This window comes from Mesoplodon bidens (assembly GCF_964165515.1).
Source record: "Mesoplodon bidens genome assembly, chromosome: 1".
NCBI classification, from domain to species: Eukaryota; Metazoa; Chordata; class Mammalia; order Artiodactyla; family Ziphiidae; genus Mesoplodon; species Mesoplodon bidens.
The window spans coordinates 145,557,251-145,579,236 of record NC_138176.1 but is presented as its reverse complement, the minus strand read 5'-3'; the positions used below and the strand labels follow the sequence as shown (position 1 = coordinate 145,579,236).

General features: G+C 37.5%; 1 protein-coding gene across 4 annotated transcripts in view; it reads right to left on the bottom strand.

Annotated features, from left to right (window-relative positions):
• ATP8A1 (ATPase phospholipid transporting 8A1) overlaps positions 1 to 21,986 on the bottom strand; it is a 235,941-nt gene that overhangs the window by 164,593 nt on the left and 49,362 nt on the right. The window contains exons 6-7 of one of the 4 annotated variants that reach the window (XM_081225745.1): positions 10,033 to 10,073; positions 3,653 to 3,726 (exon numbers count right to left, since the gene is read on the bottom strand). In XM_081225745.1, coding sequence (XP_081081871.1) covers positions 3,653 to 3,726; positions 10,033 to 10,073 — 115 coding nt within the window. Of the gene's footprint in view, positions 1 to 305; positions 380 to 3,652; positions 3,727 to 10,032; positions 10,075 to 21,986 lie in introns of those variants that run through there. The other 3 variants (XM_081225744.1, XM_081225746.1, XM_081225747.1) reach the window with 3 other exon arrangements.

Genomic DNA, 21,986 nt, shown 5'->3' with positions numbered 1-21,986 from the left:
ATATGAATATATCGTAATGATGCATAGGCAATTACAATCTACCTTTACTGGCATGCCTCAAGGACTCCGACTCCTATTGATAACAACAGGAGCTGAATTTGCTCACTTGAGGGAGGAACGTCAATCAACAATGTATTCAAAAAAGGCCTTTGAAACATCTGTGAAACATCCATCACCAAGAAGTATAAAATGTTTGTGTTTTAACGGAAGAGATACAGAGCTCAACCACCTCTGGGTGCAAACTGTTTTCTGGTGCAGGGTGAGGATCCACATACACACATCCTGTACAACTCAGTGGTTCTAACCTTGAGGACAGGCTGATGAGATCTGCTGGGAGATGTTCCCCATTGGTCACTTTCACTATTTCCCCTACTGCCACCTACAGGTCCCAGTTCAAAATAATTAAAACGGAAAAAAATGAATAACAGAGAAAAACAAACAAATGGACAAAAGAGACAGAAGGTTTGAAATTATTATAGAAAATAATACATGTTAATAATAATGTCTAATGCCAATTTTTTCAAAACTCATTTTGATCAGGTCTAAAGGCACAAGAAAACAGAATATTTAAGGATCATTTATTTGCTTTTAAGCCCAATTTTCAATTTTTAATGCAGAAGCTTTTGAGTTCTAAAATTTTACTCACAAGCATATCTTAGCAAATTAAATACAAACATATTTTTCTACAGAGAGCTACTTTATCTTATAGATTTTCCTTTCTCCAATTCCTCACTCTCTTGCCATCTCTTACATGTCCACTCCTACCCAAGAAGAAAAGAAATAATGGTGGAAACCATTCTTAGGCTTTTGAGAAACAAAGTATACTATATTATTTCTCCGTCTACACTCACTCTAAAAAAAAAACTTTGTTAAAGTTTCCTGATTCCAAAACATTTTCAAAGTTAACTGCATAAATATCTTAATAAATTTAATGTAAAGCTGCAAAGGCATGGATCTTGGGAAGTTAGAAGTCATAATTGCAGGCTTTTGAATTATTTAATAATAAAGTCTTGGTAATGAATAGTTTTGGGAGGGTAAGCCTTTGAATCCAGGAGAAAATTTTCAGAGAAGGTATCAAACAGACATGCCAGGAACCTGTTTGGAATTGAATTAGTAGCTTGAGTTATTTTACTGTATTTTATACTTTCTAAACCCATATATGTATTTTTTGTTACATGGTAAAATTTCAGTTTCTTCATTTCAAAATGAAAATCAATGAAACACAGTAACTTTCAACCATGTTCATGTTTTAATTTCAAACTACTTCAAAGAACATGCAATATTAGTAATTAATAATTTTTTAAAAATCAGAAATTAAAATATCAAAAACTGTTGTTTATGCTCTTTGCATTTAGCATGGTGCTCACTTGCTGGTGAAAATCACCATGTCCTTATTTTGATAGTGGACAGTGTAGTATATTGAAGATACTAGATTAGTATCTAGTTGGAATTAGTATCTAGTTGGAATTCCAATTAGTTGGAAGTTAGGTATTCCAACCCTGACCTAGTCACTGGCTAAAGTGAAATGACTAAAAATAAGGCTTAAAAGTCAAAATTCCTCTTTCTGTTAAATGATGGCAAAAGCTTCTACCTACTTCTTAAGGCTAATGTAAGTTCAAAAGAGCCAAGTAATGCAAAAACCTTTTGAGAAAAAAAAAATTTTTTTAAACCAACAAAAAACCCCCTGAAAGGTGGTATTTTTGCCACTTGGATAGAAATATTTAACAGCACAAGCTTTATACTTTACTTTGATTCTATTATAACAAAAAGCAATGAATCAGATAATATTTTTAATTATTAAATGATTATTTTAATCATCTTTGAAGAAGTTAATCATGGTGGATGCTATATTAAGATACAGAAACTATTCTCATCTACCATTATTGATAGTCACCAGTAAATGTTTTTAATGCTGAGAAAACAAATCCTGTAAAAATGTTTTAGAGTTTAAGAAATACAAGCACAGAGCTTCTTGGGAGTCTGGATTGGATAGAGGCAGATAAAAAATATTCTGAAAACTTTCAACTTAGAATTAAATATAAAGTCAAGGCAGTATAGTCAATTATCTTCATATTTTTGAGCATAAAAAATGAAAATTATAATTAATGTTTCAGCATATGATGGTCTTTATGGTAAGTTATGTCTCTATGAAAAGTTTAATCAGAAAAATATCAATAGTTTCTTAAATTGCTGGAATGCTTTACTATCCTTTTGAACTTTGTTGTATGACATTCAGACGGTCCATCATCCATTAGATTTATCAAACTTTTACTTAGTATCACCAAGTGTACATCATTCTGTTGGTTAGCCATTCTTAAAACTTAAATGAAAGATTATCAATTTAAACAGAAAGGAGAATCAGGGAATATCAGAGTTTGATCATTTAATCCATCTTCCTCACTTTAAAAGATGTGAACTCAAAGGCCTGAGAGATTAAGTATTTCATTCAAAATCACTACGCCAGGATAAGAACCCTGGCGTTTGCCTCTTAAGCAAAGCTTGCTAGGATCTGAAACAATGACAGTAAGTTCACTGTTGACTCATTCTCACAGGCACCGTTACCTTCACCCTTCAGTTTTAGAAACTTGCCTTGATAAAGCTAGAAGAAAAGGCAACTAATAGCAGAAAGGTTGGTTTAAAAACCAACCTATTAACTTTAATCTTTCTGGGGAAAAAAAACCCTATAGGTAAGTGGCCCCCAAAGCTCCCAACTATAAAATATGAAAATATAACTACCTATAGTTACTTCAACTACCTGTAGACTTACTTCTATAAACATCTGGCAAACTCTTACTTGCTCAATTAAGTTTCACTAACTTGTCATAAATTCAATCAGTTTAAATAATGACCTGATTAAACAGATTTTGAAAAAAGGACACGTTCATATTTATATGTGGATTTTACAAATAAAACTGTCCAAGGAAATGGTGATAAACAACCTCTAAAACAGTAAAAACATTTTTCTTAATTTACATTAGGACTAGTTTTACAGTTTTTAAACCTAAAACCATTTGAAAGTCACATTCTTTAAAGTGTAACAGTGCCATATGTTCTGAATACTAATTCATGACTATCTTAAATATGAGCAAAACAAAAACTATCTAAATTCAGTAATGGAAATAACTTAAAAGAAAGAGCAAAGTGCTTTAATTTTTTGGTTGGAAGAGTATAATATTTCAAAAGATATGATGATAAAAAAAGAAACCATTTATCCATTTTCTTGTACCAATGCACCATAAAGATTGAGAAACGTGGAGGGATACACGAATGCATCATAAAGGAATTTATCATGAACAAGGATGACAAGATAAAATCAACAGAACCCAATCCATGTATTATATAAAATAAATGATAGGAAATCTTACAAGAGTTAGTAGTCTACACAAACAGATATGGACACATCCACAGGAAGAGTAGACTCTTAACTGTAATTATAATTTCTGAATTATGAAGTATAGTACCTATCACTTATTCTATATGGCAAACATGAAAGAATCCTTTAAATCCAATCAATTTTTAACATTTAATTCAAAATCATTAGAGAGGTTTAAAATTCTTCGTTTATTCCTTATTTCCTTGGATAAATCACAAGGTCAATGCAGGGTAGAGAAACCATCCTCTACACTGTTTGAGCATCAGTAGGTATCTCTACCTTGATGAGAGAAGTACAGTGTCAGCAGGTATATACTCTTTGCCTTTTATTATAACTATATCTCCAACATTTACCTGAAAGAAAACTGGGAATTGGTTAATTATCTGCATTGAAAATAGTTACAAATATACAACCCATTGTATTTAAGCACAGAATACAGTAAAAATGGTTATTGGTAAACAAGAACCACTTATCTTCACAAAATGGCATAAAATTATTTAGGAGTGAGGCCAAGGATGGGGCAATCCTTTAAAAAACAAACATTGTATCTTTATTGTACCGGCTATATAACTTAGCTTAATAAAAATAAATTTTATCCATTCTGTCCACTTAATTGGCATCTCATCTTCTCATTATTCTCTCCCTATGACATAAAAGTAAAAAGGAGGAATTTACCAAATGAAATCTTCACCCTGTTTAAGGAAATCTCAAAACTACTGGAAAGACTATCATAGGTATATATATGATACTACTCCTCAGATGACCTTAGTTATAATTCATAATTTAGAGAGGAAGAAAATGAGTCTTAGATTCTAAGTTATTTCCCAAGATCACAGAGGAAGAGCTTAGACTCAAACCCACATCTGACTGTCTGCAAAGCCTGATTTTGCATAAGCAAATATAATGAAACGATCACTGTATTTTAAATTAAAAAAAAAAAACCAGCTTAGTCTCTTTCTCATTTTACTACCTGTTAGCATTTTTGTGAGCATGGTCTGAAGACAAATTAAAGATAAACTACGTCCAGAAACTTAGAAGTAATTCAAGGGATAGGTTTGTCACAGAGCTTTTGGCAAACTAATTAACAAGTTGGCTTGCTGACAAGTTCAGCTAGTTACACTGATGGCCACACTCCCATTATATTATGAAAGTTGCCCTCACTTTTAGTAGCCAAATGAACCTAAAAGCACGTTTTAATAATTAATCAGGAAAAGATTAATTATTTTTTGGGGGGGAGCTTAAAGCCTTTTTGTTCTCTCCCCTCCCTAATTTTCCTTGAACCCCAAAATAACACTTTACTTGGGGGGAAGGGGTGGGAGAGAATGATGTCTTCAGTGGGAATCACAACATGAGACAGCCCCCTGTGGTTTACTTATATACTGGTGGGGGGAACAGGTTAGGCAAGGTTGGAGGGGACTGTCTCATCTATGGTATGTATGCCGGTTATACAGGTAGGGAAACTCTGAATGCCTTGATTTGAAAGAGATTTATTTCGGATGAAATCTGGATTATCTGAAATTGACAAATTGTCAGGGATCTTGGAATCGAACACCCCCTTCCTCAAAAAAGGGCAAACTGGGAGAATAAAAAAACAGCGAGTATAGGTATGAACTAGCCCTTAAAATAATGTGTTCTGATAGTATTCTGATAGCCCCCACTGAAAGCAAGATAAAAAGAACAAAGTTCTCTGCGGCCAGAGCACTTAGAGAGAACGCTACGCAGTTTACCATTTAATTGCTCCTTAATCACCTCCTGTGTATTAAGGTTTGCTCTCCAATCAGACTGTATGCTTTATAAAATCAGGATCATATTTGTCTATATTACAGTGTTAGGGATTTTCATAAGTCTGTTAGAGTCTAATTGTACAGTTTTCCAACATTTTATTCATTGTAAGACAAAAGAAAGCCTTACGGTTATTAAACTGAAGACTAAAAGAAAATATTAGCCTCTTATATGGTCTAACGGGTTCCCCCAGTGGCTTCGGAAAACCAAGGGCTCACTGAATGCTAAAGTAGTTCTCACAGCACTGTGAGGAGAGCAGGGAACTTACCCCCTCCTTCTGATGCCTATGTTTTAGCTCACTTTCTCAAACACCTCTTTCTTTTGGGGTTCTGAGCTCCTAATGTGGCATTCGTTCCCGTTTCCAGCCCAGTGTGTGCATGGGAACAGACAAGAGAAAGTCAAGACGGCAAAAATTCTTTGACCACGTGTTCTAGTTGGAGGAACATCATGACAAAGCAGTTTTAGTCCCCAAAATACTGCAGTTAAAAAAATATTTAGGGCTTCAGGTCACTACCTTGAGGCTTCTGAAGTCATTGACATTAGTAATTACAATTGAGGATTATGAAAAAGGGTAAGCTTATTAAGCTGTAACAGACTGACTGAAAATCTGATTTGTCCAATTGCAGGCCCCAGCATATTTATTTATATTTTTACTGAGGAATTTTTGTAGATGTGAATTCTTAATCCAGAGAAATATATTTCATGGTGGAAACTTCATGCATTAAAGAAGCTATATAGAGTGACTTTTACACATGCAGGAAGCCCACCACTCCATGTTTTTCTACAAAACCAGAAAAATGTGTCGATTCTAAGATTCTTCACCTAAATTCTATCCTAAGCAACTATCTCAAAAACATATGAACAGTCTCAGCTGCATCTCAATCTTAAGAACTGATCTTTGTGGTAATGAAGACAGCTGTTTACTTTCAAGAGTGGGGATGCAATGCCTTGTATAGGGCCTTTTTAAAAATTTTTATTGGAGTAGAGTTGATTTACAATGTTGCGTTAGTTTCAGGTGTACAGCAAAGTGAATCAGTTATCCATATACATATATCCACTCTTTCTTAGATTCTTTTCCCATATAGGCCATTACAGAGTATTAAGTAGAGTTTCCTGTGCTATACAGTAGGTCCTTCTTAGTTATCTATTTTATATATAGGGCTTTGTAACTGTAACACTTTCTCAGAAAACCAGATACTGGCAACTTAATCTCGTGCAACAGATCAGTAACTGGAGGGATGAACTTGTTAGTGTCTGGGAGCTGAAGTCTGCCCATCTGTGAATGGCTGGATGGACACTGCAAATTTGTAGGTCCTCTTAGAAACATTAAAAAGCAACCTCAGGGGCTTCCCTGGTGGCGCAGTGGTTGAGAGTCCGCCTGCCAATGCGGGGGACATGGGTTCGTGCCCCGGTCCGGGAGGATCCCACATGCCGCGGAGCGGCTGGGCCCGTGAGCCATGGCTGCTGAGCCTGCGCATCCGGAGCCTGCGCTCCACAACAGGAGAGGCCACAACAGTGAGAGGCCCACGTACCGCAAAAAAAAAAAAAAAAAAAAGCAACCTCAGTAGACACACACTCAGAAAGACCAAGAAAGAAAGAAAGAACTCTGAACTAAAGCCCATTTGCACTAAGGTTTACCATATTACATTGGCATTTGAATCAGACTGTTGGTTTTGGTTTATTAATTTTATTTTTAAATGCACAAAATATTACATAAGCTAAAGAAAAGACTTGCCTTACAATCTGGCTAACACAACAAGCCAGCCTGCTTTCACACCTGTCCACTTAGTGTTCAATAAACCATTTCTACATAGCCAGCATCTTAGTGTACACCGTCCCGTTCTTTTCACCTCTGATTATTCTATGACACAGGAATCCTCATATGTCCTGCTTGCTATTGTGAGCTCACTGCTTGGCACATACACTCAATAAGTATTTGTTGAATGATGGTATAAAATTTTTCTGTGTTGCTACAGTATTTGAAATGACAGCTTTTACTTGTCACAAAATATACTAGAGTATAGAATGTCATAATTTATTTATAAATGCTCTTTCTATTGTTGGATATCCCCATATTCTAACTTTTCACTGTTACAAATAATGTTAATTGATAATTATTATACATGTACAGGTATCTCCCTACTTTATGATTATTTTCTTGGGATAAATTCCCAGAAACTTTTTTTTTTTTTTTGTGGTTGTCAATATGAAGACCTAAATATTGCTAATCCACAATAGTATGTGAATAAAATACTTCATAAAAATTCTGAAATACAAGTTTTTTCCTTGACTAGATAGCAAACGAGGCCTCAATACCGTTTAAATTTGCAACTTTTATTATTAGGTTGAATATTATACTGAGTCTGGTTGCTTATTATATTTCTTCTTACTTTTTGCCAGCTTATATTTCCTATCTAGATAACGATTTCAATCTTTTGTCATATTTGGTGCAAATATTTCTATATTCTCTCTGCTTATTTGCGTGATGTGTACTAGTTTTAAATTTTATATAATCAAATTCCATAGATCCTTGATATTTTGATCTTGTTCTCCTCCAAATATTTATTAAGGTCTTTATTCTATTGGTATGTTTTTCAAAAACAATGCTTCAACATTTTCTTCTAGCCAGTTGAAATTTATTTTAGCACAGGCTGTGTCTTAGATATAAACTGTATTATTCCTGAAACTGCTAATCTGTGGTCCCAACATGATTTACTAAATAATCCTTTAATCCATGATTTTTGCCTCCTTTATCAAATATTAAATAGGCTTTATTTCAGGGCATCCTATTCTATTTTATGCTTTTCATCAATGTATATTTTTGCAACAGATTCACGCTATTTTAATAAATTTTGCTTACCCTTTTACTTATATTTAATCCTTGCACACTGTTAATTTTCCAAAATATTCTTCTATTTTCTCAACTGTTTATTTTTGAAATCACAATGAATAATTTAGTCAACTCTTGAGGAAAAAAAAAGATAATTTCCCTGATTATACTACATCATTACTTTTGAACAAGTGGTGCTGTTTTTCTAGGAATACTACATATTTGTCTTTTTGTGAAACTTTAACACCTAAAGTTTTTATGTTTTCTTTACAATGGTCATATATATATTTCAAGTTTACCTGTAAGCATCCCACATGCCACCAGGATTGAGATCTCTTTTTCACTGTATTTTTCTAAATTGCTATTGCTGAGAAGAGTGATGTCAATTTCTGAATATTTATCTTGAATTAATCACTGAACCAACTTTTATTAATTCTAATTAATTAAGTATCTACTTCTAGTTATTAAGTAACATCAGCTCATTTTGGCTGGATGATTTTTGGCAACACCTTAAATTCTACCCCTCTGTATTTCGAAGTGGGATGCTCAGGGAAAATGTGGCACTCATCTCCAAGGCAACTGAGAATGCTACCTCTATGGAAAATCATGGGCTGGTAATTCAATTTTTTTCTCTGTGGAAAATTGAAAAAGTAAGTTAAAATAATCCAGTCAATCTTGGAATAATGACTATTAGGAAAATAAAACATTTTAACAGGTTAATTTTAGTGTGAACTAGTAGATGGTTATCTCCTGACTTTACAACTGTTTATGTTCTAAGCAAGCACTCTAGGTAAGAAGAAACTGATATCAATCTATTAGGATATGCATTTATGTTAATTACCCTGACAAACCTAGTAAATGAAACACATTTATAATAAACTTCAATTTATCATACTTGATTATACCCTACTTGTCTTGGCTCTAAAGTGTTTAAATCCACAAGTACTATACAAGAGCATAAAAGAAACTTCTTTTGAAACAGTAAATTGAGCTTTTTTGTTTTTTTTATCTTGCTCTGAAAAAGAGGTGACTATCACAGAAATAAGGAAAGCACAAAGTATTTTCCTCTATGTTACTTTCATGTCAAAGACCAGAGAGAGAGACTAGTGAGTTTTGAAATATCCAGAAAAGGAGATGTCAATCTCTATTCTGGCTACTGATTTAAAATAAACAAAGATGTAATTAATTCAGGATGAATCCTGTTCCCTGTGGGAATACAAGGTGACTATGAACATCACAAGGTAGAATCAGGGCATGGCCTTTAACTGGGAAATACTGGAGTGCAAATAAACTTGAGTGTGGGTTACACCTCCATTGTACTAGTAATCTCAGAAAACAAAGTCCCCTGGGTAGAACGGCCTCGCCTCTGAAAGTCTCTCACCAAATTACTTGTGGATGACTGGCGATTAAATGGTCTTCCATAACTAAGGGAGAACTAACAATCATTGCTTACCTTTTGAAATTGAGGTCTGAAAAGCATATGAACCTTGGATAACACTTGCTAAATTATGACTCAACTCACTAACTGCCATGTTAGAGCTCCTATGAGCAAATTAACTTCTTGATGGAACTGATTTCCAGCTCATTAGAAGATGATATTTAGTTAGTAAGACATTAAAAAAAATGAATTAGCAGTGTGTAAATGCGATTAGCCATGATATATGAATGTGAAGTAAAGTAAACAAATGTGAACTATCAGAATCTAATTTTTGTCTTACTTGGACAGTAGATGATTAAAGCAAAAAATTACAACACAAAACAGTCCATGGTTAAGTGAAATCTATGAAAACAGTACTCAAAATATACTATGAAAGGAACAAAAAGTTCTCAATATTACTTTAAGGTAATAGTCTTTCTAATATATTGCAAGTTATTAAATGGCAGTGACTAACTGAAGATTCCATGTATGTTTACAACATTAATTACTAAATAGCTTTCATATCAGTGGAATCCTTGACATTTGTTTATATTATATACAAAAATTATATCTACTAGAGTTACCTCTATGCATTTCTTCTCCTGTAAAAAAATAAAAATCAATGCATACCTTTTCCCAGTGCACAATTTCCCAAGCACCACTTCTCAAAACTGGAAAGAGAAAAGGTGACAGTTTTAAGAATATTTTTACTTATCAGAAGCCTACCTCTGATGAAATGATCATTTTAAATGAATAGCTTCAAATAAATTAACTGGTAACAATTTTTATAGGTTTAAAAACCAATTATGACAGCAAAGATACATAAAATTGCACAAAGAAACAACAAATGAATGTTTCAGATCTCAAAATAAAATACTATTTTATCTCACTGGCGTTGCCAAGGGCTTTCATCAGCACACAGAGGAATTACAGGGGTTGGCTGGAGGAGAAAGCCACAAAAATGCTTGGCAAAGGGAGTGACAAGCTTAAAAAAATTTCAGAAGCCATAACAGTAGCAATGTTAAAAAAGAAAAAAAAAAAGATTTACAAGCATAGCAGGAATGGATTTCAAACTCGGTAGTAAAAATTTAACGCATAAACCAGTAGATTAAAATAATCTGTGCCTTTAGCTTTAAAATAATGCAAACTAGCAAATGTTTCTATATTTGGTTTACTGAGAAGAAATAAAAGAAGAGGCTACAATTAAATTATGATTGAGGGGTTGATATTTCTCAGTGTTTTATTACTGCTTTGCAACAGTAAAGTTACTCAGTATACCTTTCTTTTATTCCTGCAGTGTGTCTGTGGCATAATACTGAATATGCCAATAGACACTAGCAGATAAAACAAAACAAAAAAGAATAATGTGAAGTAGATAGCACAGCATGTAGTACTTAAAAGGATTAAGTTAAGGTCAGTCAACAAATTATCCTCACAGTAAATTCCATGAGGGCAAACTAGTATTTACTTTAACACAATATTCTCTGGAAACAGTACAGTACCTGGCACAAAGTAGCTATTGGGTAAATATTTGCAAGATGAATAATTTACAGGCACAAAAACATTAGATTCAGTTTCTTTTGATGTTAGAAGAGATGAAGGCTGAACCCTCTTAAGTAAATCACGATGATGATAATCCCCAAAAAGTGCAATAGCAAATCTAACACTAATTATATACCAACAGGTCTGGAAACCAGTGTTACAACATAAATTATTTTAATCTAAATATAATCTCTTTGTGTTCCAAAATTCCCTGAAGCCAGGGGCTGTGTCTTATTCATTTCTTTATCTTTAGCACTTCACAGCACTCCAGGCCCATAAGACACTCCAGCGCTAGTTAAACAGATGAATAAATGCAACAAGGAATATCTTGCAGTGAATTTTGGTGAATCAACCTCATTCATTTAAATAATAATTCCAAGATGAAGAGCTAACACTAAAATATTTCCAGTAGCTATATGACTAAGTTAAAATTCCAATTTTGACAGTATTCATACAGTTAGAGGTGAAGGATCTGAGCACCAGGCATCTAAAACTGATCCCTATATTCTAATACACAAAACTCTAATGCCTGTAGAGTTCACCCAAACTGATGCCAGGAGTAAAACTGCTCCTGTATGTTGCTCCTGGAGTACAAGGGGTTCAGAGCATGACACTTAAGAGTAAAAAAGACCTTGGGGGAAGTGACTTCCCTGGTGGCGCAATGGTTAAGAATACGCTTGCCGGGGCTTCCCTGGTGGCGCAGTGGTTGAGAGTCTGCCTGCCGATGCATGGGACACGGGTTCGAGCCCTGGTCTGGGAGGATCCCACATGCCGCGGAGCAACTGGGCCCGTGAGCCACAACTACTGAGCCTGCGCGTCTGGAGCCTGTGCTCCACAACGAGAGGCCGCGATAGTGAGAGGCCCGCACACCGCGATGAAGAGTGGACCCGGCTCGCCGCAACTGGAGAAAGCCCTCGCACAGAAACGAAGACCCAACACAGCCAAAAATAAATAAATAATAAATAAATAAATAAATAAATAAATAAATTTAAAGAATACGCTTGCCGATGCTGGGGACACGGGTTTGAGCCCTGGTTCAGGAAGATCTCACATGCCCCAGGGCAACGAAGCCCGTGCGCCACAACTACTGAGCCTGCGTGCCACAACTACTGAAGCCTGCGTGCCACAATTATGGAAGCGCGCGTGCCACAACTACTGAAGCCCACGTGCCTAGAGCCCATGCTCCACAAGAGAAGCCACCGCAATGAGAAGCCCGTGCACCGCAACGAAGAGTAGCCCCTGCTCGCCGCAACTAGAGAAAGCCCGCGTGCAGCAACGAAGACCTAACTCGGCCAAAGATAAAAAAAAATTAAAAAAAAAAAGAAAAAATGAGAGCACTTCGCCCTTTAATCACTTAACTCAGTGACTACAATATTAAGTTCTCAACAAGGAGTGTTGGCAAAGTGCTGTTCAAATCTGCATAACTGACTGACTGGGGCTAAAATTTGCATAAATTTAAATTAGAAAACAAAATCCTGTTCAATAGTATCTGGAGCTCTTTATTGCCGTTTATTTTCTTCTAATCCCGCCTCATACAAGTAAACATTCCCACACTGCAATACTTGGGTTTTTAAAAATCAGTTTCCAATATTTCTAAAATCAAGAGGTTTGACATGAAAATGAAGACTTCAGGCTTATCAGGGAGCTCAGTCAGTTACCGCACTGTGACGTGCGGCTTGGACAGCAGTGGCCACCTCTTTCGACGGGGCTCACCACTCCATCACCATGCTTGTTTGTGGTTTCCTGCTGCTTTATAGGCAGCCTACTTCCCTGTCCTGTATTTAGGACACCCTGCCTGGCTCACAATCATGAGGTTTTCCTTCGTTCATTGAAGTATAACTTACAACAAAGTATATAGACCTTATATATTCCATTCAATGAGTTTTTTAAAAACTGTAAACACCTGTGAATTCACCACTCAGGACAAGATGCAGAACTCCAAAAAGACTCCTCATACCACTTTACAGTCCATTATCCTATCTCCAGAGACAAATATAAATTATTCACCATAAGTTAGTTTTGCATGTCATATGTACTGAATCATATAGTATTTTTGTATTAAGGTTTCAATCAACATATCTGAGATTCTGTTTAAAAAAATCTTTCTTTCCCTCGTTAAACTGACATGGTACTATGGTGGATCGATTTCTGGATTCTGTATTTATTCCACTGATCAATTTACACATTTTCACACCAATACATACCACCTTGATCATTTTAACTTTATGGTAAGTCTTGAACTTAGGTAGTTTTCCCACATTGCTCTCTTTCAGTACTGTTTGGGCTATTTTGAATTCTTTGCATTTCCATATAAATTTTAGAATTGAATTGTCAATTCTCAAAAAACTCCAAACCCTCCTGGGACTTTGATTTGGGGCTCAAGTGTTTCAGTTTATGGACAAGCTACACCTTTCCATTTATTTATGTCTTCATAAATTTTCTCCAATAGGTTTTGGAGTTTAGAGTGTATGGGCCTTTCATTAGATTTATTTCTTGACATTTAATGACTTTTTTCTTTTAAGTTGTATTTTTTACTCCATTTTCCAATTAGTCACCGGTAGTATAAAGAAATGCGTTAAACGTTCATACACTGACCTTGTCATGTAATTTTGTAAAATTCACTTATTAGTTCCAGCAGGTTTTTTTTTGGGGGGTGGTAGCAATACTTTCTAAGAAACAATTTTGGCTTGTTAACAATGCTGTATTATGGTTTTTGGCAGTTTTATTATGCTCATATGCCTCACTGTTCATCTCTCTATTTTTAAGCTCTTCTGCAAAAAAAAAAAAAAATCTTTGGAAATCATGAATAATTTTTACTACTAAAAATATCCTGTTGATTTTGTGCTCTAAGCATATCAAATTACGCCTTGTTTTATCTCCTCCACCATGACCAACATCGGCATCCCTACTTCAAGCAACCGTCATCTCCCAACTGGAGGTCTGAATTAGCCTCACCACTAGCTTCCTACATTCACTCTTGATCTCTTTCAAATTTAGTTTCTACAGTATAGCTATAATGAAAAAGTACAATGATTTTACATACAATTATGGATTATTATGTATCAATTCATATATCCTTATACACATACATACATATACAACATTAAGTGACTCCTTGCTTAAAACTCTTCGACTGGCTCCCCTTGGCTCATAAAATAAGTCCAAACACCTCAAAGCCCTCTGATGAAGCAGCACCTGCCTAATCTCTATCACCACTTCTGACCACTCCCTCTGCCCCTTCTTCAGGCCCACCGTGCTGAAAGCAACACGCTCCTTCCTGCCTCAAATCCTTTGCACATGTTTCCACGACTGCAACACACTTTCCCTCCATCCTCACCTAGATCTCAGCTTTAACACCACTTTCTCAGGGGACATTTTTTTGACACTTACACCTTTACCACTACCCTCAAGTCTAAATGAGCTTCCTGCACTTCTCCTTCAGAGCACTTATGACAGTTTTACTATATATTTAGTTGAGAGAGGATTTATGTAAGGCTTTCTCCTTCCCCAGACTCCAAAATCTTTGACCACAGGAATATTCTCTATTCTGTTCTCTGCTGTATTCCCAGTGTTCCCATGCAGCAACACAAAGATGCTCAGTCAATACTTGCTGGATGGAAAGTGGATCCACTGATGTTCCTATGTGTTTGGGGCCATATGAAGCCATAGTAGTAGTTACATAGATTTACTAAAGATACAACCCTGTTCCCTAATAGATCTCATGTTAAAAACAATATATACACAATGTTTAAAAAATAGCTATACAGGAAAACACTCTGGCATTTCCTCAAAGTTAAGCACAGAGCTATCATGATACAGAAATTCCACACCTAAGTATATATCCAAGAGAACTGAAAACATAATGTTCACACAAAGACTTGTGCACAAATGTTCACTGTATCATTGTTCATAATAGGCAGAAAGTGGAAACAACCCAAATGTTCATCCACCAATGAATGGTTAAACAATAGGGATAAAGCCATACAATGAAATATTACTCAGTCATAAAAAAGGAATGAAATGCTGATACATGTGATAACAGGGATGACTCTTGAAGATAAGCCAGTCACAAAAGGCTACATGTTGTATGATCTCCTTTATATAAAATGCCCAGAACAGACAAATCCATAGAGATAGAATGTAGATTAGTGGTCATCAGGGGCTCATGAAAGAGGGCAATGGGGATTGACTGCTTAAACGTCTGGGGGTGATGAAAGGATTCTAGAATCAGATAGTGGTGCTGGGTGCATAACGCTGTGAATATCCTAAAAAAACACTGAACTGTATACTTGAAAATAATGAATTTTATGGTATGTGAGTTATAACTCCAAAAAAAACCAAACAGCTACATAAAATGATGCCAATGAACTATTTAAACATTTGCTTAAAATAGCCTTCTCAGTTTCGTAAGTTCCTAAAATGTTTCCAGTGTGAGCAGCTGGAAATGGTTACACAACCATTAGATGCACTAATGTTCCTGTGTGTTTGGGACATGAATGTCCTCTGATGTCAGCTCTGGGCCACCCCTTCCAGCTCTGTAATCCAAACTAGCCCTCCTTGAAATGCTGCCACTCGGAAGAGACTGGTCAGTTCACACCTGAAAATAGCCCTGAACCACTCTACTGGGTCCCCCTTACAGGATGGAAGTGTCACAGCAGGCTTCCCAAACTCAGCTGACCAGACCATACCAGGGAGTCTGCTCCACCAGGGAGGTTGGAAGCCTGGCCACTTTCACTGAAACCTGGAAAACCATCTGAATCTGCTTCACTTGTCCATCCTCCCCACCTGCTCATTCCCCTCAACCTCGCTTGGATGGTTTCTCCATGCACATTTGAACCTACCTACGTCCCTCCCCTACCTGACCCTTCTGTGTCACCCTCCCTCTGTAAACTAGCCTGTCCTCCTACCATCTCTTAGGGGATGCCTGCCTCCACCCAAACAGTACATCCTCCTACTCTCTTCTCCCCTACGCTCCATCCAAAGGTTTCCTCCATTCATCACTGAAGACATACACTGGAAACTATGGCTTACTGCAAAAACTGATATGTCTAAGAAACTTTTAAATACATTTTTAGTCAACAATGTTTTCTATCAAACTGCAGAATCAATGTATTATTGTCCAAGTCAACTGGAGTTATATAAAGGAAAAGCTGAGATTCTTTCCTCCTCTCATGCCACTTTCTCAAGGTAAGGAATGCTGATGCATCCTCACATACTTTTCTCTAGACAAGCATGCACATATGCATGTTTGTTTTCTTTCTTTTTAAAAATTTATTTCTCTGCAACTTCGTTTTCCACTTAACATGTACTTTCAGGACAAAGCACAGAGACAACCCATTTTTTGAGAAATAATCCCTTGTATGGATGTATCCATTACAAATGGGTCAGATAACTGAACAGACTCACAAGACTCCACAGGGTGTATTCAAGAAAAGTTTTAATCAAACTAGAGGATATGGTACAGCGGGAAAATAAAAGCCCAGGCAAGCATCAGGGACCTGAGAAACTCCTAGGCACAGCCCTCCAGGGTCCCTTCTCGTTCACCTCGGACATGGATTTTGAACCTCCATCATATGTATGATAAATCTTAATTTCAGGAAAGCCTGGGAAAATGTTTCCAGGGGATCTTTTACACCCCCCAGTCAATTAGACAAGCCAGATTATGTTACAAATTAAACCAGTCAAGCCATCAATCTATATACATCCTTAAACTAAGCAGAGGAGCTAATTTTGGGTGCTTCAGGGGAGTTTCAAACCCTGCAGAGAGCATTAATTGAACAGCTAGTCCATCTTGTCCTTCTTTTTTTTTTTGCGGAACGCGGGCCTCTCACTGTTGTGGCCTCTCCCGTTGCGGAGCACAGGCTTAGCCGCTCCGCGGCATGTGGGATCTTCCCGGACCGGGGCATGAACCCGTGTCCCCTGCATCGGCAGGTAGACTCTCAACCACTGTGCCACCAGGGAAGCCCTCATCCTTCTCTTGGCCAAGGTTCAGCATCACAGTTCCAGGTGTCTCTGAGATCAGCACAGAGGTATTCCAGTCCAGCTGTGAAACAACTCTGATTTACACAACAGTTGTATCATAATGTATTCAACTATCCTCCTCTCAGTGGAAATTTTGACCACGACTTTTTTCTACCACCTCAAATAACACTGAAATATATTTACGTAATTGTACTCTATAGGAGAGGAGTCCCAAAGGAGCATTGCTGGCTCTAGGGTATTTGTGTTTGTACTTTTATCAGATACAACCAGATTACTTCCATATGGCACTCTACAGTGTCACTAAGCAATATATAATGTTCCACTGACTATAAACTTAGACAAGCACAAACTGTTATCAGTTGCTTGAATTTTGTCAATCTGATGGGTACTTGGTACTTATTCTGAAAGCTACAGTGGCCTAGATTAATCCAAGTGTAAATTACCTTTATGTCCTACACTGAATTAGAATTCTAACTAAGAGTAACATACCTTTGGATGTAGTACAGAACTTTGCCACTCAACAGGTGGTCCAGAGACCTGCAGCATCAGCATTACCTGGAGGCTTCTTAGAACTGAGGATGTTTCTATCCCTTCTACCTTCCACCACCAATTTCGTTTGTTTTTGATCCACAAAACCATAACACAAAAATAAAAGCTAGAAGTGCATAGCTTCTTCAAACTTGAGGCTAGACCCATTTTAGGATATAGAGAACAATACAGAATTCTGGTGAAGTTAAAAATCAGCTCACGACATATAAAAGGTTTCTGGGGACTTCCCTCGTGGTGCAGTGGTTAAGAATCCGTCTGCCATTGCAGGGGACATGGGTTCGATCCCTGGTCCGTGAAGATCCCACATGCTGCGGAGCAACTAAGCCTGTGAGCCACAACGACTGAGCCTGCGCTCTAGAGCCCAGCAGCCACAACGACTGAAGACCGCATGCCACAACTATTGAGGCCCACGTGCCTAGAGCCCGTGCGCCGCAACAAGAGAAGCCACTGCAATGACAAGCCCATGCACCGCAACGAAGAGTAGCCAGCCCCCACTCGCTGCAACAAGAGAAAGCCTGCACGCAGCAATGAAGGCCCAATGCAGCAAAAAAAAAAAAAAAAAAAAAAAAGGTTTCTGCACAAATCAAGGCTTGGATAAAAGTCAGTCACAATTCATTGTTGTCTTTACTTCTGAACTGGTTCCTAAACATCCAACCACAGAACAATTGAAATAAACCATATCACATGTATTATGCTGGTGACTGAAATAGAAACCTAGTTATTTTTAATCACTGACCTCCTCTAACCCAGCTCTAACCAGGTTTAGAGGAAACAAGAAATGATGCTGGGTCCTTTGCTGAGCTTTTAGCAAAGCTAAAAGTACTTGGTCCCAAAGTACACTTACTTCACAACTCTAGAGAAGGTGACCCATGGAGGAGATGATCAGTGATGCCTGGTGAAGAGGACTGAGAACAAGCTAGGAAAGAATTATGTCAATGGCTTGTCTTATGATGCTTTAACAGCTCTTCCTTTTAAATGCAAATCTCCTCCACCTCTCAGCAGTTCCCCAAACACACCTGCTATAATTTCCACACTGGTTAATTAGTATGCATGGAGGAGCTCAGATTTTAAACAAATACCTCAAATGTCACCTGTTCTTACTGAGCAGGATGCTACTTAACAGCTTTTTTGTAATGGATTTTGTTTAAATAAAAACATTCTGTTAGAGTCCCTTGGGAATTCCCTAATCAAAGGCTCTGGAGAAACCATCACTCTCTCAGGACTCAATCAAATGTCGCACACATACAGGTGCTGGCTGAGGGTCTCATGCTGGCTTCTCTGAGAGAAGCCATCACCACGGCGATCTAACTGGTCTACCATTAAGGCCGTTACAGAAAGTGTCACTGGAGTGTGTGGGGTGTTGTTCCTGGGCAATCAAGCCACTTCTTGAAATAAGTTAACAAAAGGCAAATTATCCAAAAGGTTAATGGGCACTACCCTTGTCATAGGACATAGAGAAACCACAGCAAAGGCAGCATGCTGCAATCCCTAAGTGGCAGGAAGCACTGAAGAGGAGCTTTAGTGCATTGAGAAGGCTAAGAGAACCGCTGAGACTATAGTTTTGAACCGGGCAGAGAAGGAAAACCAGCATACCCATATTAAAGCATCAATTCATTCACCACGTAGACCCTTACAAAGACAACCTGAAGGCAAAAAACCTCTTGTGGCACAAACTGACACTGCACAAAAGTCTCCTTCGTGAACTTCCCTATAAAGTTCAAATTAAGCAACAATCTGCTTGGGATCCTCTGACACAAAAGACAAAGGGAACCTCCTGAGTTCCACTCTCGTCCGTATTCTCTATAGGGATTTTTCAATGAATTGATACCACTTCTTCCAGCTTACTTTAAAACTTTTAAAAAGGGTCCTCACTAGCAGCATCAGCATCAATGAGAATTTCTTTAGAATGAAATTCTGGGGTCCCCTGCAAGGCCTACAGAAACTCTAGGGGTGAGTTTCAGCAAGTTGTTTGAGAACCAGTGACTTATCTTAAAAAAATATGGGTGAGATGATGTGATCAGTGCACAAGGGGCAGGAACCTTCTTTGCTCAGAATGTTTTTCCCCCCCTGTGCTGCACAGAGTCATGAATCATTTGCTTTTTCCTTTATGTAATTGAGAAATTCCTTGAAAGAAAAATCTCCTTGCATCGCCTCACCAGTCATTCCACCCTTCCCTGCAGCTAGGCTTCAGTTCTCCCAGCCCCACATCTGCTCTCCAGTTTAGAACTGGAACTCCAGTTAAGAACTGTGACTTTTTTTTTTTAAATTGAAGATGTGATTTACAATATTGCATTAGTTTCAGGTGTACAGCATAGTGATTCAGATTTTTGGCAGATTTTATTCCATTACAGATTATTACAAGATACTATAATTCCCTGTGCTATACGCTAAATTCTTGTTGCTTATCTATTTTATGACTTCTTAAGTGCTGGATTTAGTGGGTATCACAGCCTCAGTCCTCTATTAATTTAGCATTTGGTGTTTGATGGGGTTTCCCCTCCTTTGCCAAGTCCAGTTGGATCTGTCCATTGTGTATTTTCCTTTGCCTTCTCATTGCTACCACCCTATTCCCCTTCGCTAATTAATCAAAAGTCAGTCTCCCTTTGTGCCTCACCCCACCCCTCCCCATACAGCTGTCACATTCCTTGTTAAAAAGTATGACTGGGAACCTAGCCACACCCTTCAGTAATTCTCTCCAAGTTCTTCACCTTGGTTTTCAAAGCCTCCAAATTATGACCCTAACTTGCCTTCCCGTTCCTGTCCCCACTGCTCTCTGCCACGTATCCTATGCTGTAGCCAAAACGGACTGCATTCAGCCCTCCGTATCCACGGGTTCTGCATCCACCACTCAGATGCCATTTTGTATAAAGGAATCAGATTTTGGTATTGGTGAGGGTCCTGGAACCAATCCCCCATGGATACCAAGGGACATCTGTATTTGCTCTTCCCAGAATATACCTCATGCCTTCCCATTTCCTCCTGGATCATCCCTGCACCCACCCCGACAGCTCTGCTTACTCAAAGTCCACTCGTTTTTGTGATCCTCGCATGTGACACTTCTGAATCCCCACCTCTCTCATTTAGCCTTTATTAGTTTTTCTATCTTGTATCACAGTATCAGTGAGCATCTTATCTTCCCTACCAGATTTTAATTTCCTACAGGGCAAGCATGAAGCCTGGTTTCTTTCTGCATTTTCTGCATTGGGTCTTACCCAAGGTAGATGTTCAGCAAGACTTACTGAAGTGAAACAATAAACGTTCTAACTTGGAGTCACACCTGTTTTTCTCCTTTCACTTTATCTATGGCCCTCAATTTCCTCAATGGATTTTGTTTCTTGGTGTGCTTTTATTTATGGGACAAATGAAAGATAATCTGCAGTTGTACTTCCCCACAAATAAATACTTCCTCTTCATCCAGAGCTGTTGCTAAAAATATCTAACCAGTTCAGTTCATAAAATCGTAAGATTTAAAAATTTTAATTTGAAGATATTAACAATCTTAGAGGTGTCTGAAAACATTCTTTAGCACATATGTGCTCAATTTTTAAGTCCAATTTTTATGCTCATGGAAACAATACTTTCTAAGAACTATTTATATGTAACTGATGTACACGTGGTAGAGTACAGGTCCAGGCTTATGGACGGATCAGATGTGTCAGATACCTCCAGGGAAACAAAAAAGCTGCACACTGGCTTTTTCAGTAAGCCAGGAAAGTGGTGCTATTTTAAGTCCCTTAGCATGAAATGAACTCAACCAGATGGATTCAGCCTTGTTAGTAGGTCATTTCAGGCTTAACAACCTAAAACAAATTCAACCCACACCAACTCAACATCTTTTTCATAAAGGACTTTAAAGGTGAAATAGCTTGCAGTCAGAGATAAGCAACTATGTGCCCTGCAGGGTAGTAGCCTTGTTAGGGGTTATCAGTGGCCACCAACTCAACTCCACTACTGAAAAGGCTGATGTAGCTCTGGGAAAAGACGAATCATGTGGAGATGAGATCTATTATTTTTAGCTATGTGCCAAGTTAAAAAGAAGTTCATGTTATCTTTTTGTAAATTAAATTAAAACAGAGCAAAACTGCTTTATTAAAGACTTATTCTACTGCTTTATTAAAGACTTATTCTAATCTAATACCTACTAACAAAACAAGGTATGAAACAATCTAATGGTACTAATGTGGCCCTCATTTAACAGCAGCAGCCAGTCAGGTGACTGATGGGCTGCCAGGTGTCACAGGTGTCTCCCAGACATTCTCACCTGCAGAATGTATGTATACCATCCTTCAGGGAATATATCCAAACCTGGGATTTTAAAACAGCAAATCTACTTCATTAAGAGGCATCTTTAATTTTAATATTTTAGATCCAAAATATCTTTCTTAGTCTGCACCTGAACCCCATCCTTCCCAGGCCTCCATATTGTGACTTTATGTGAAATTGTCATTCCACTTGAAATACTAGCCATAGCAGTTTTCCACAAAAAGTAAAAGCATAAGTTTACAATTTAA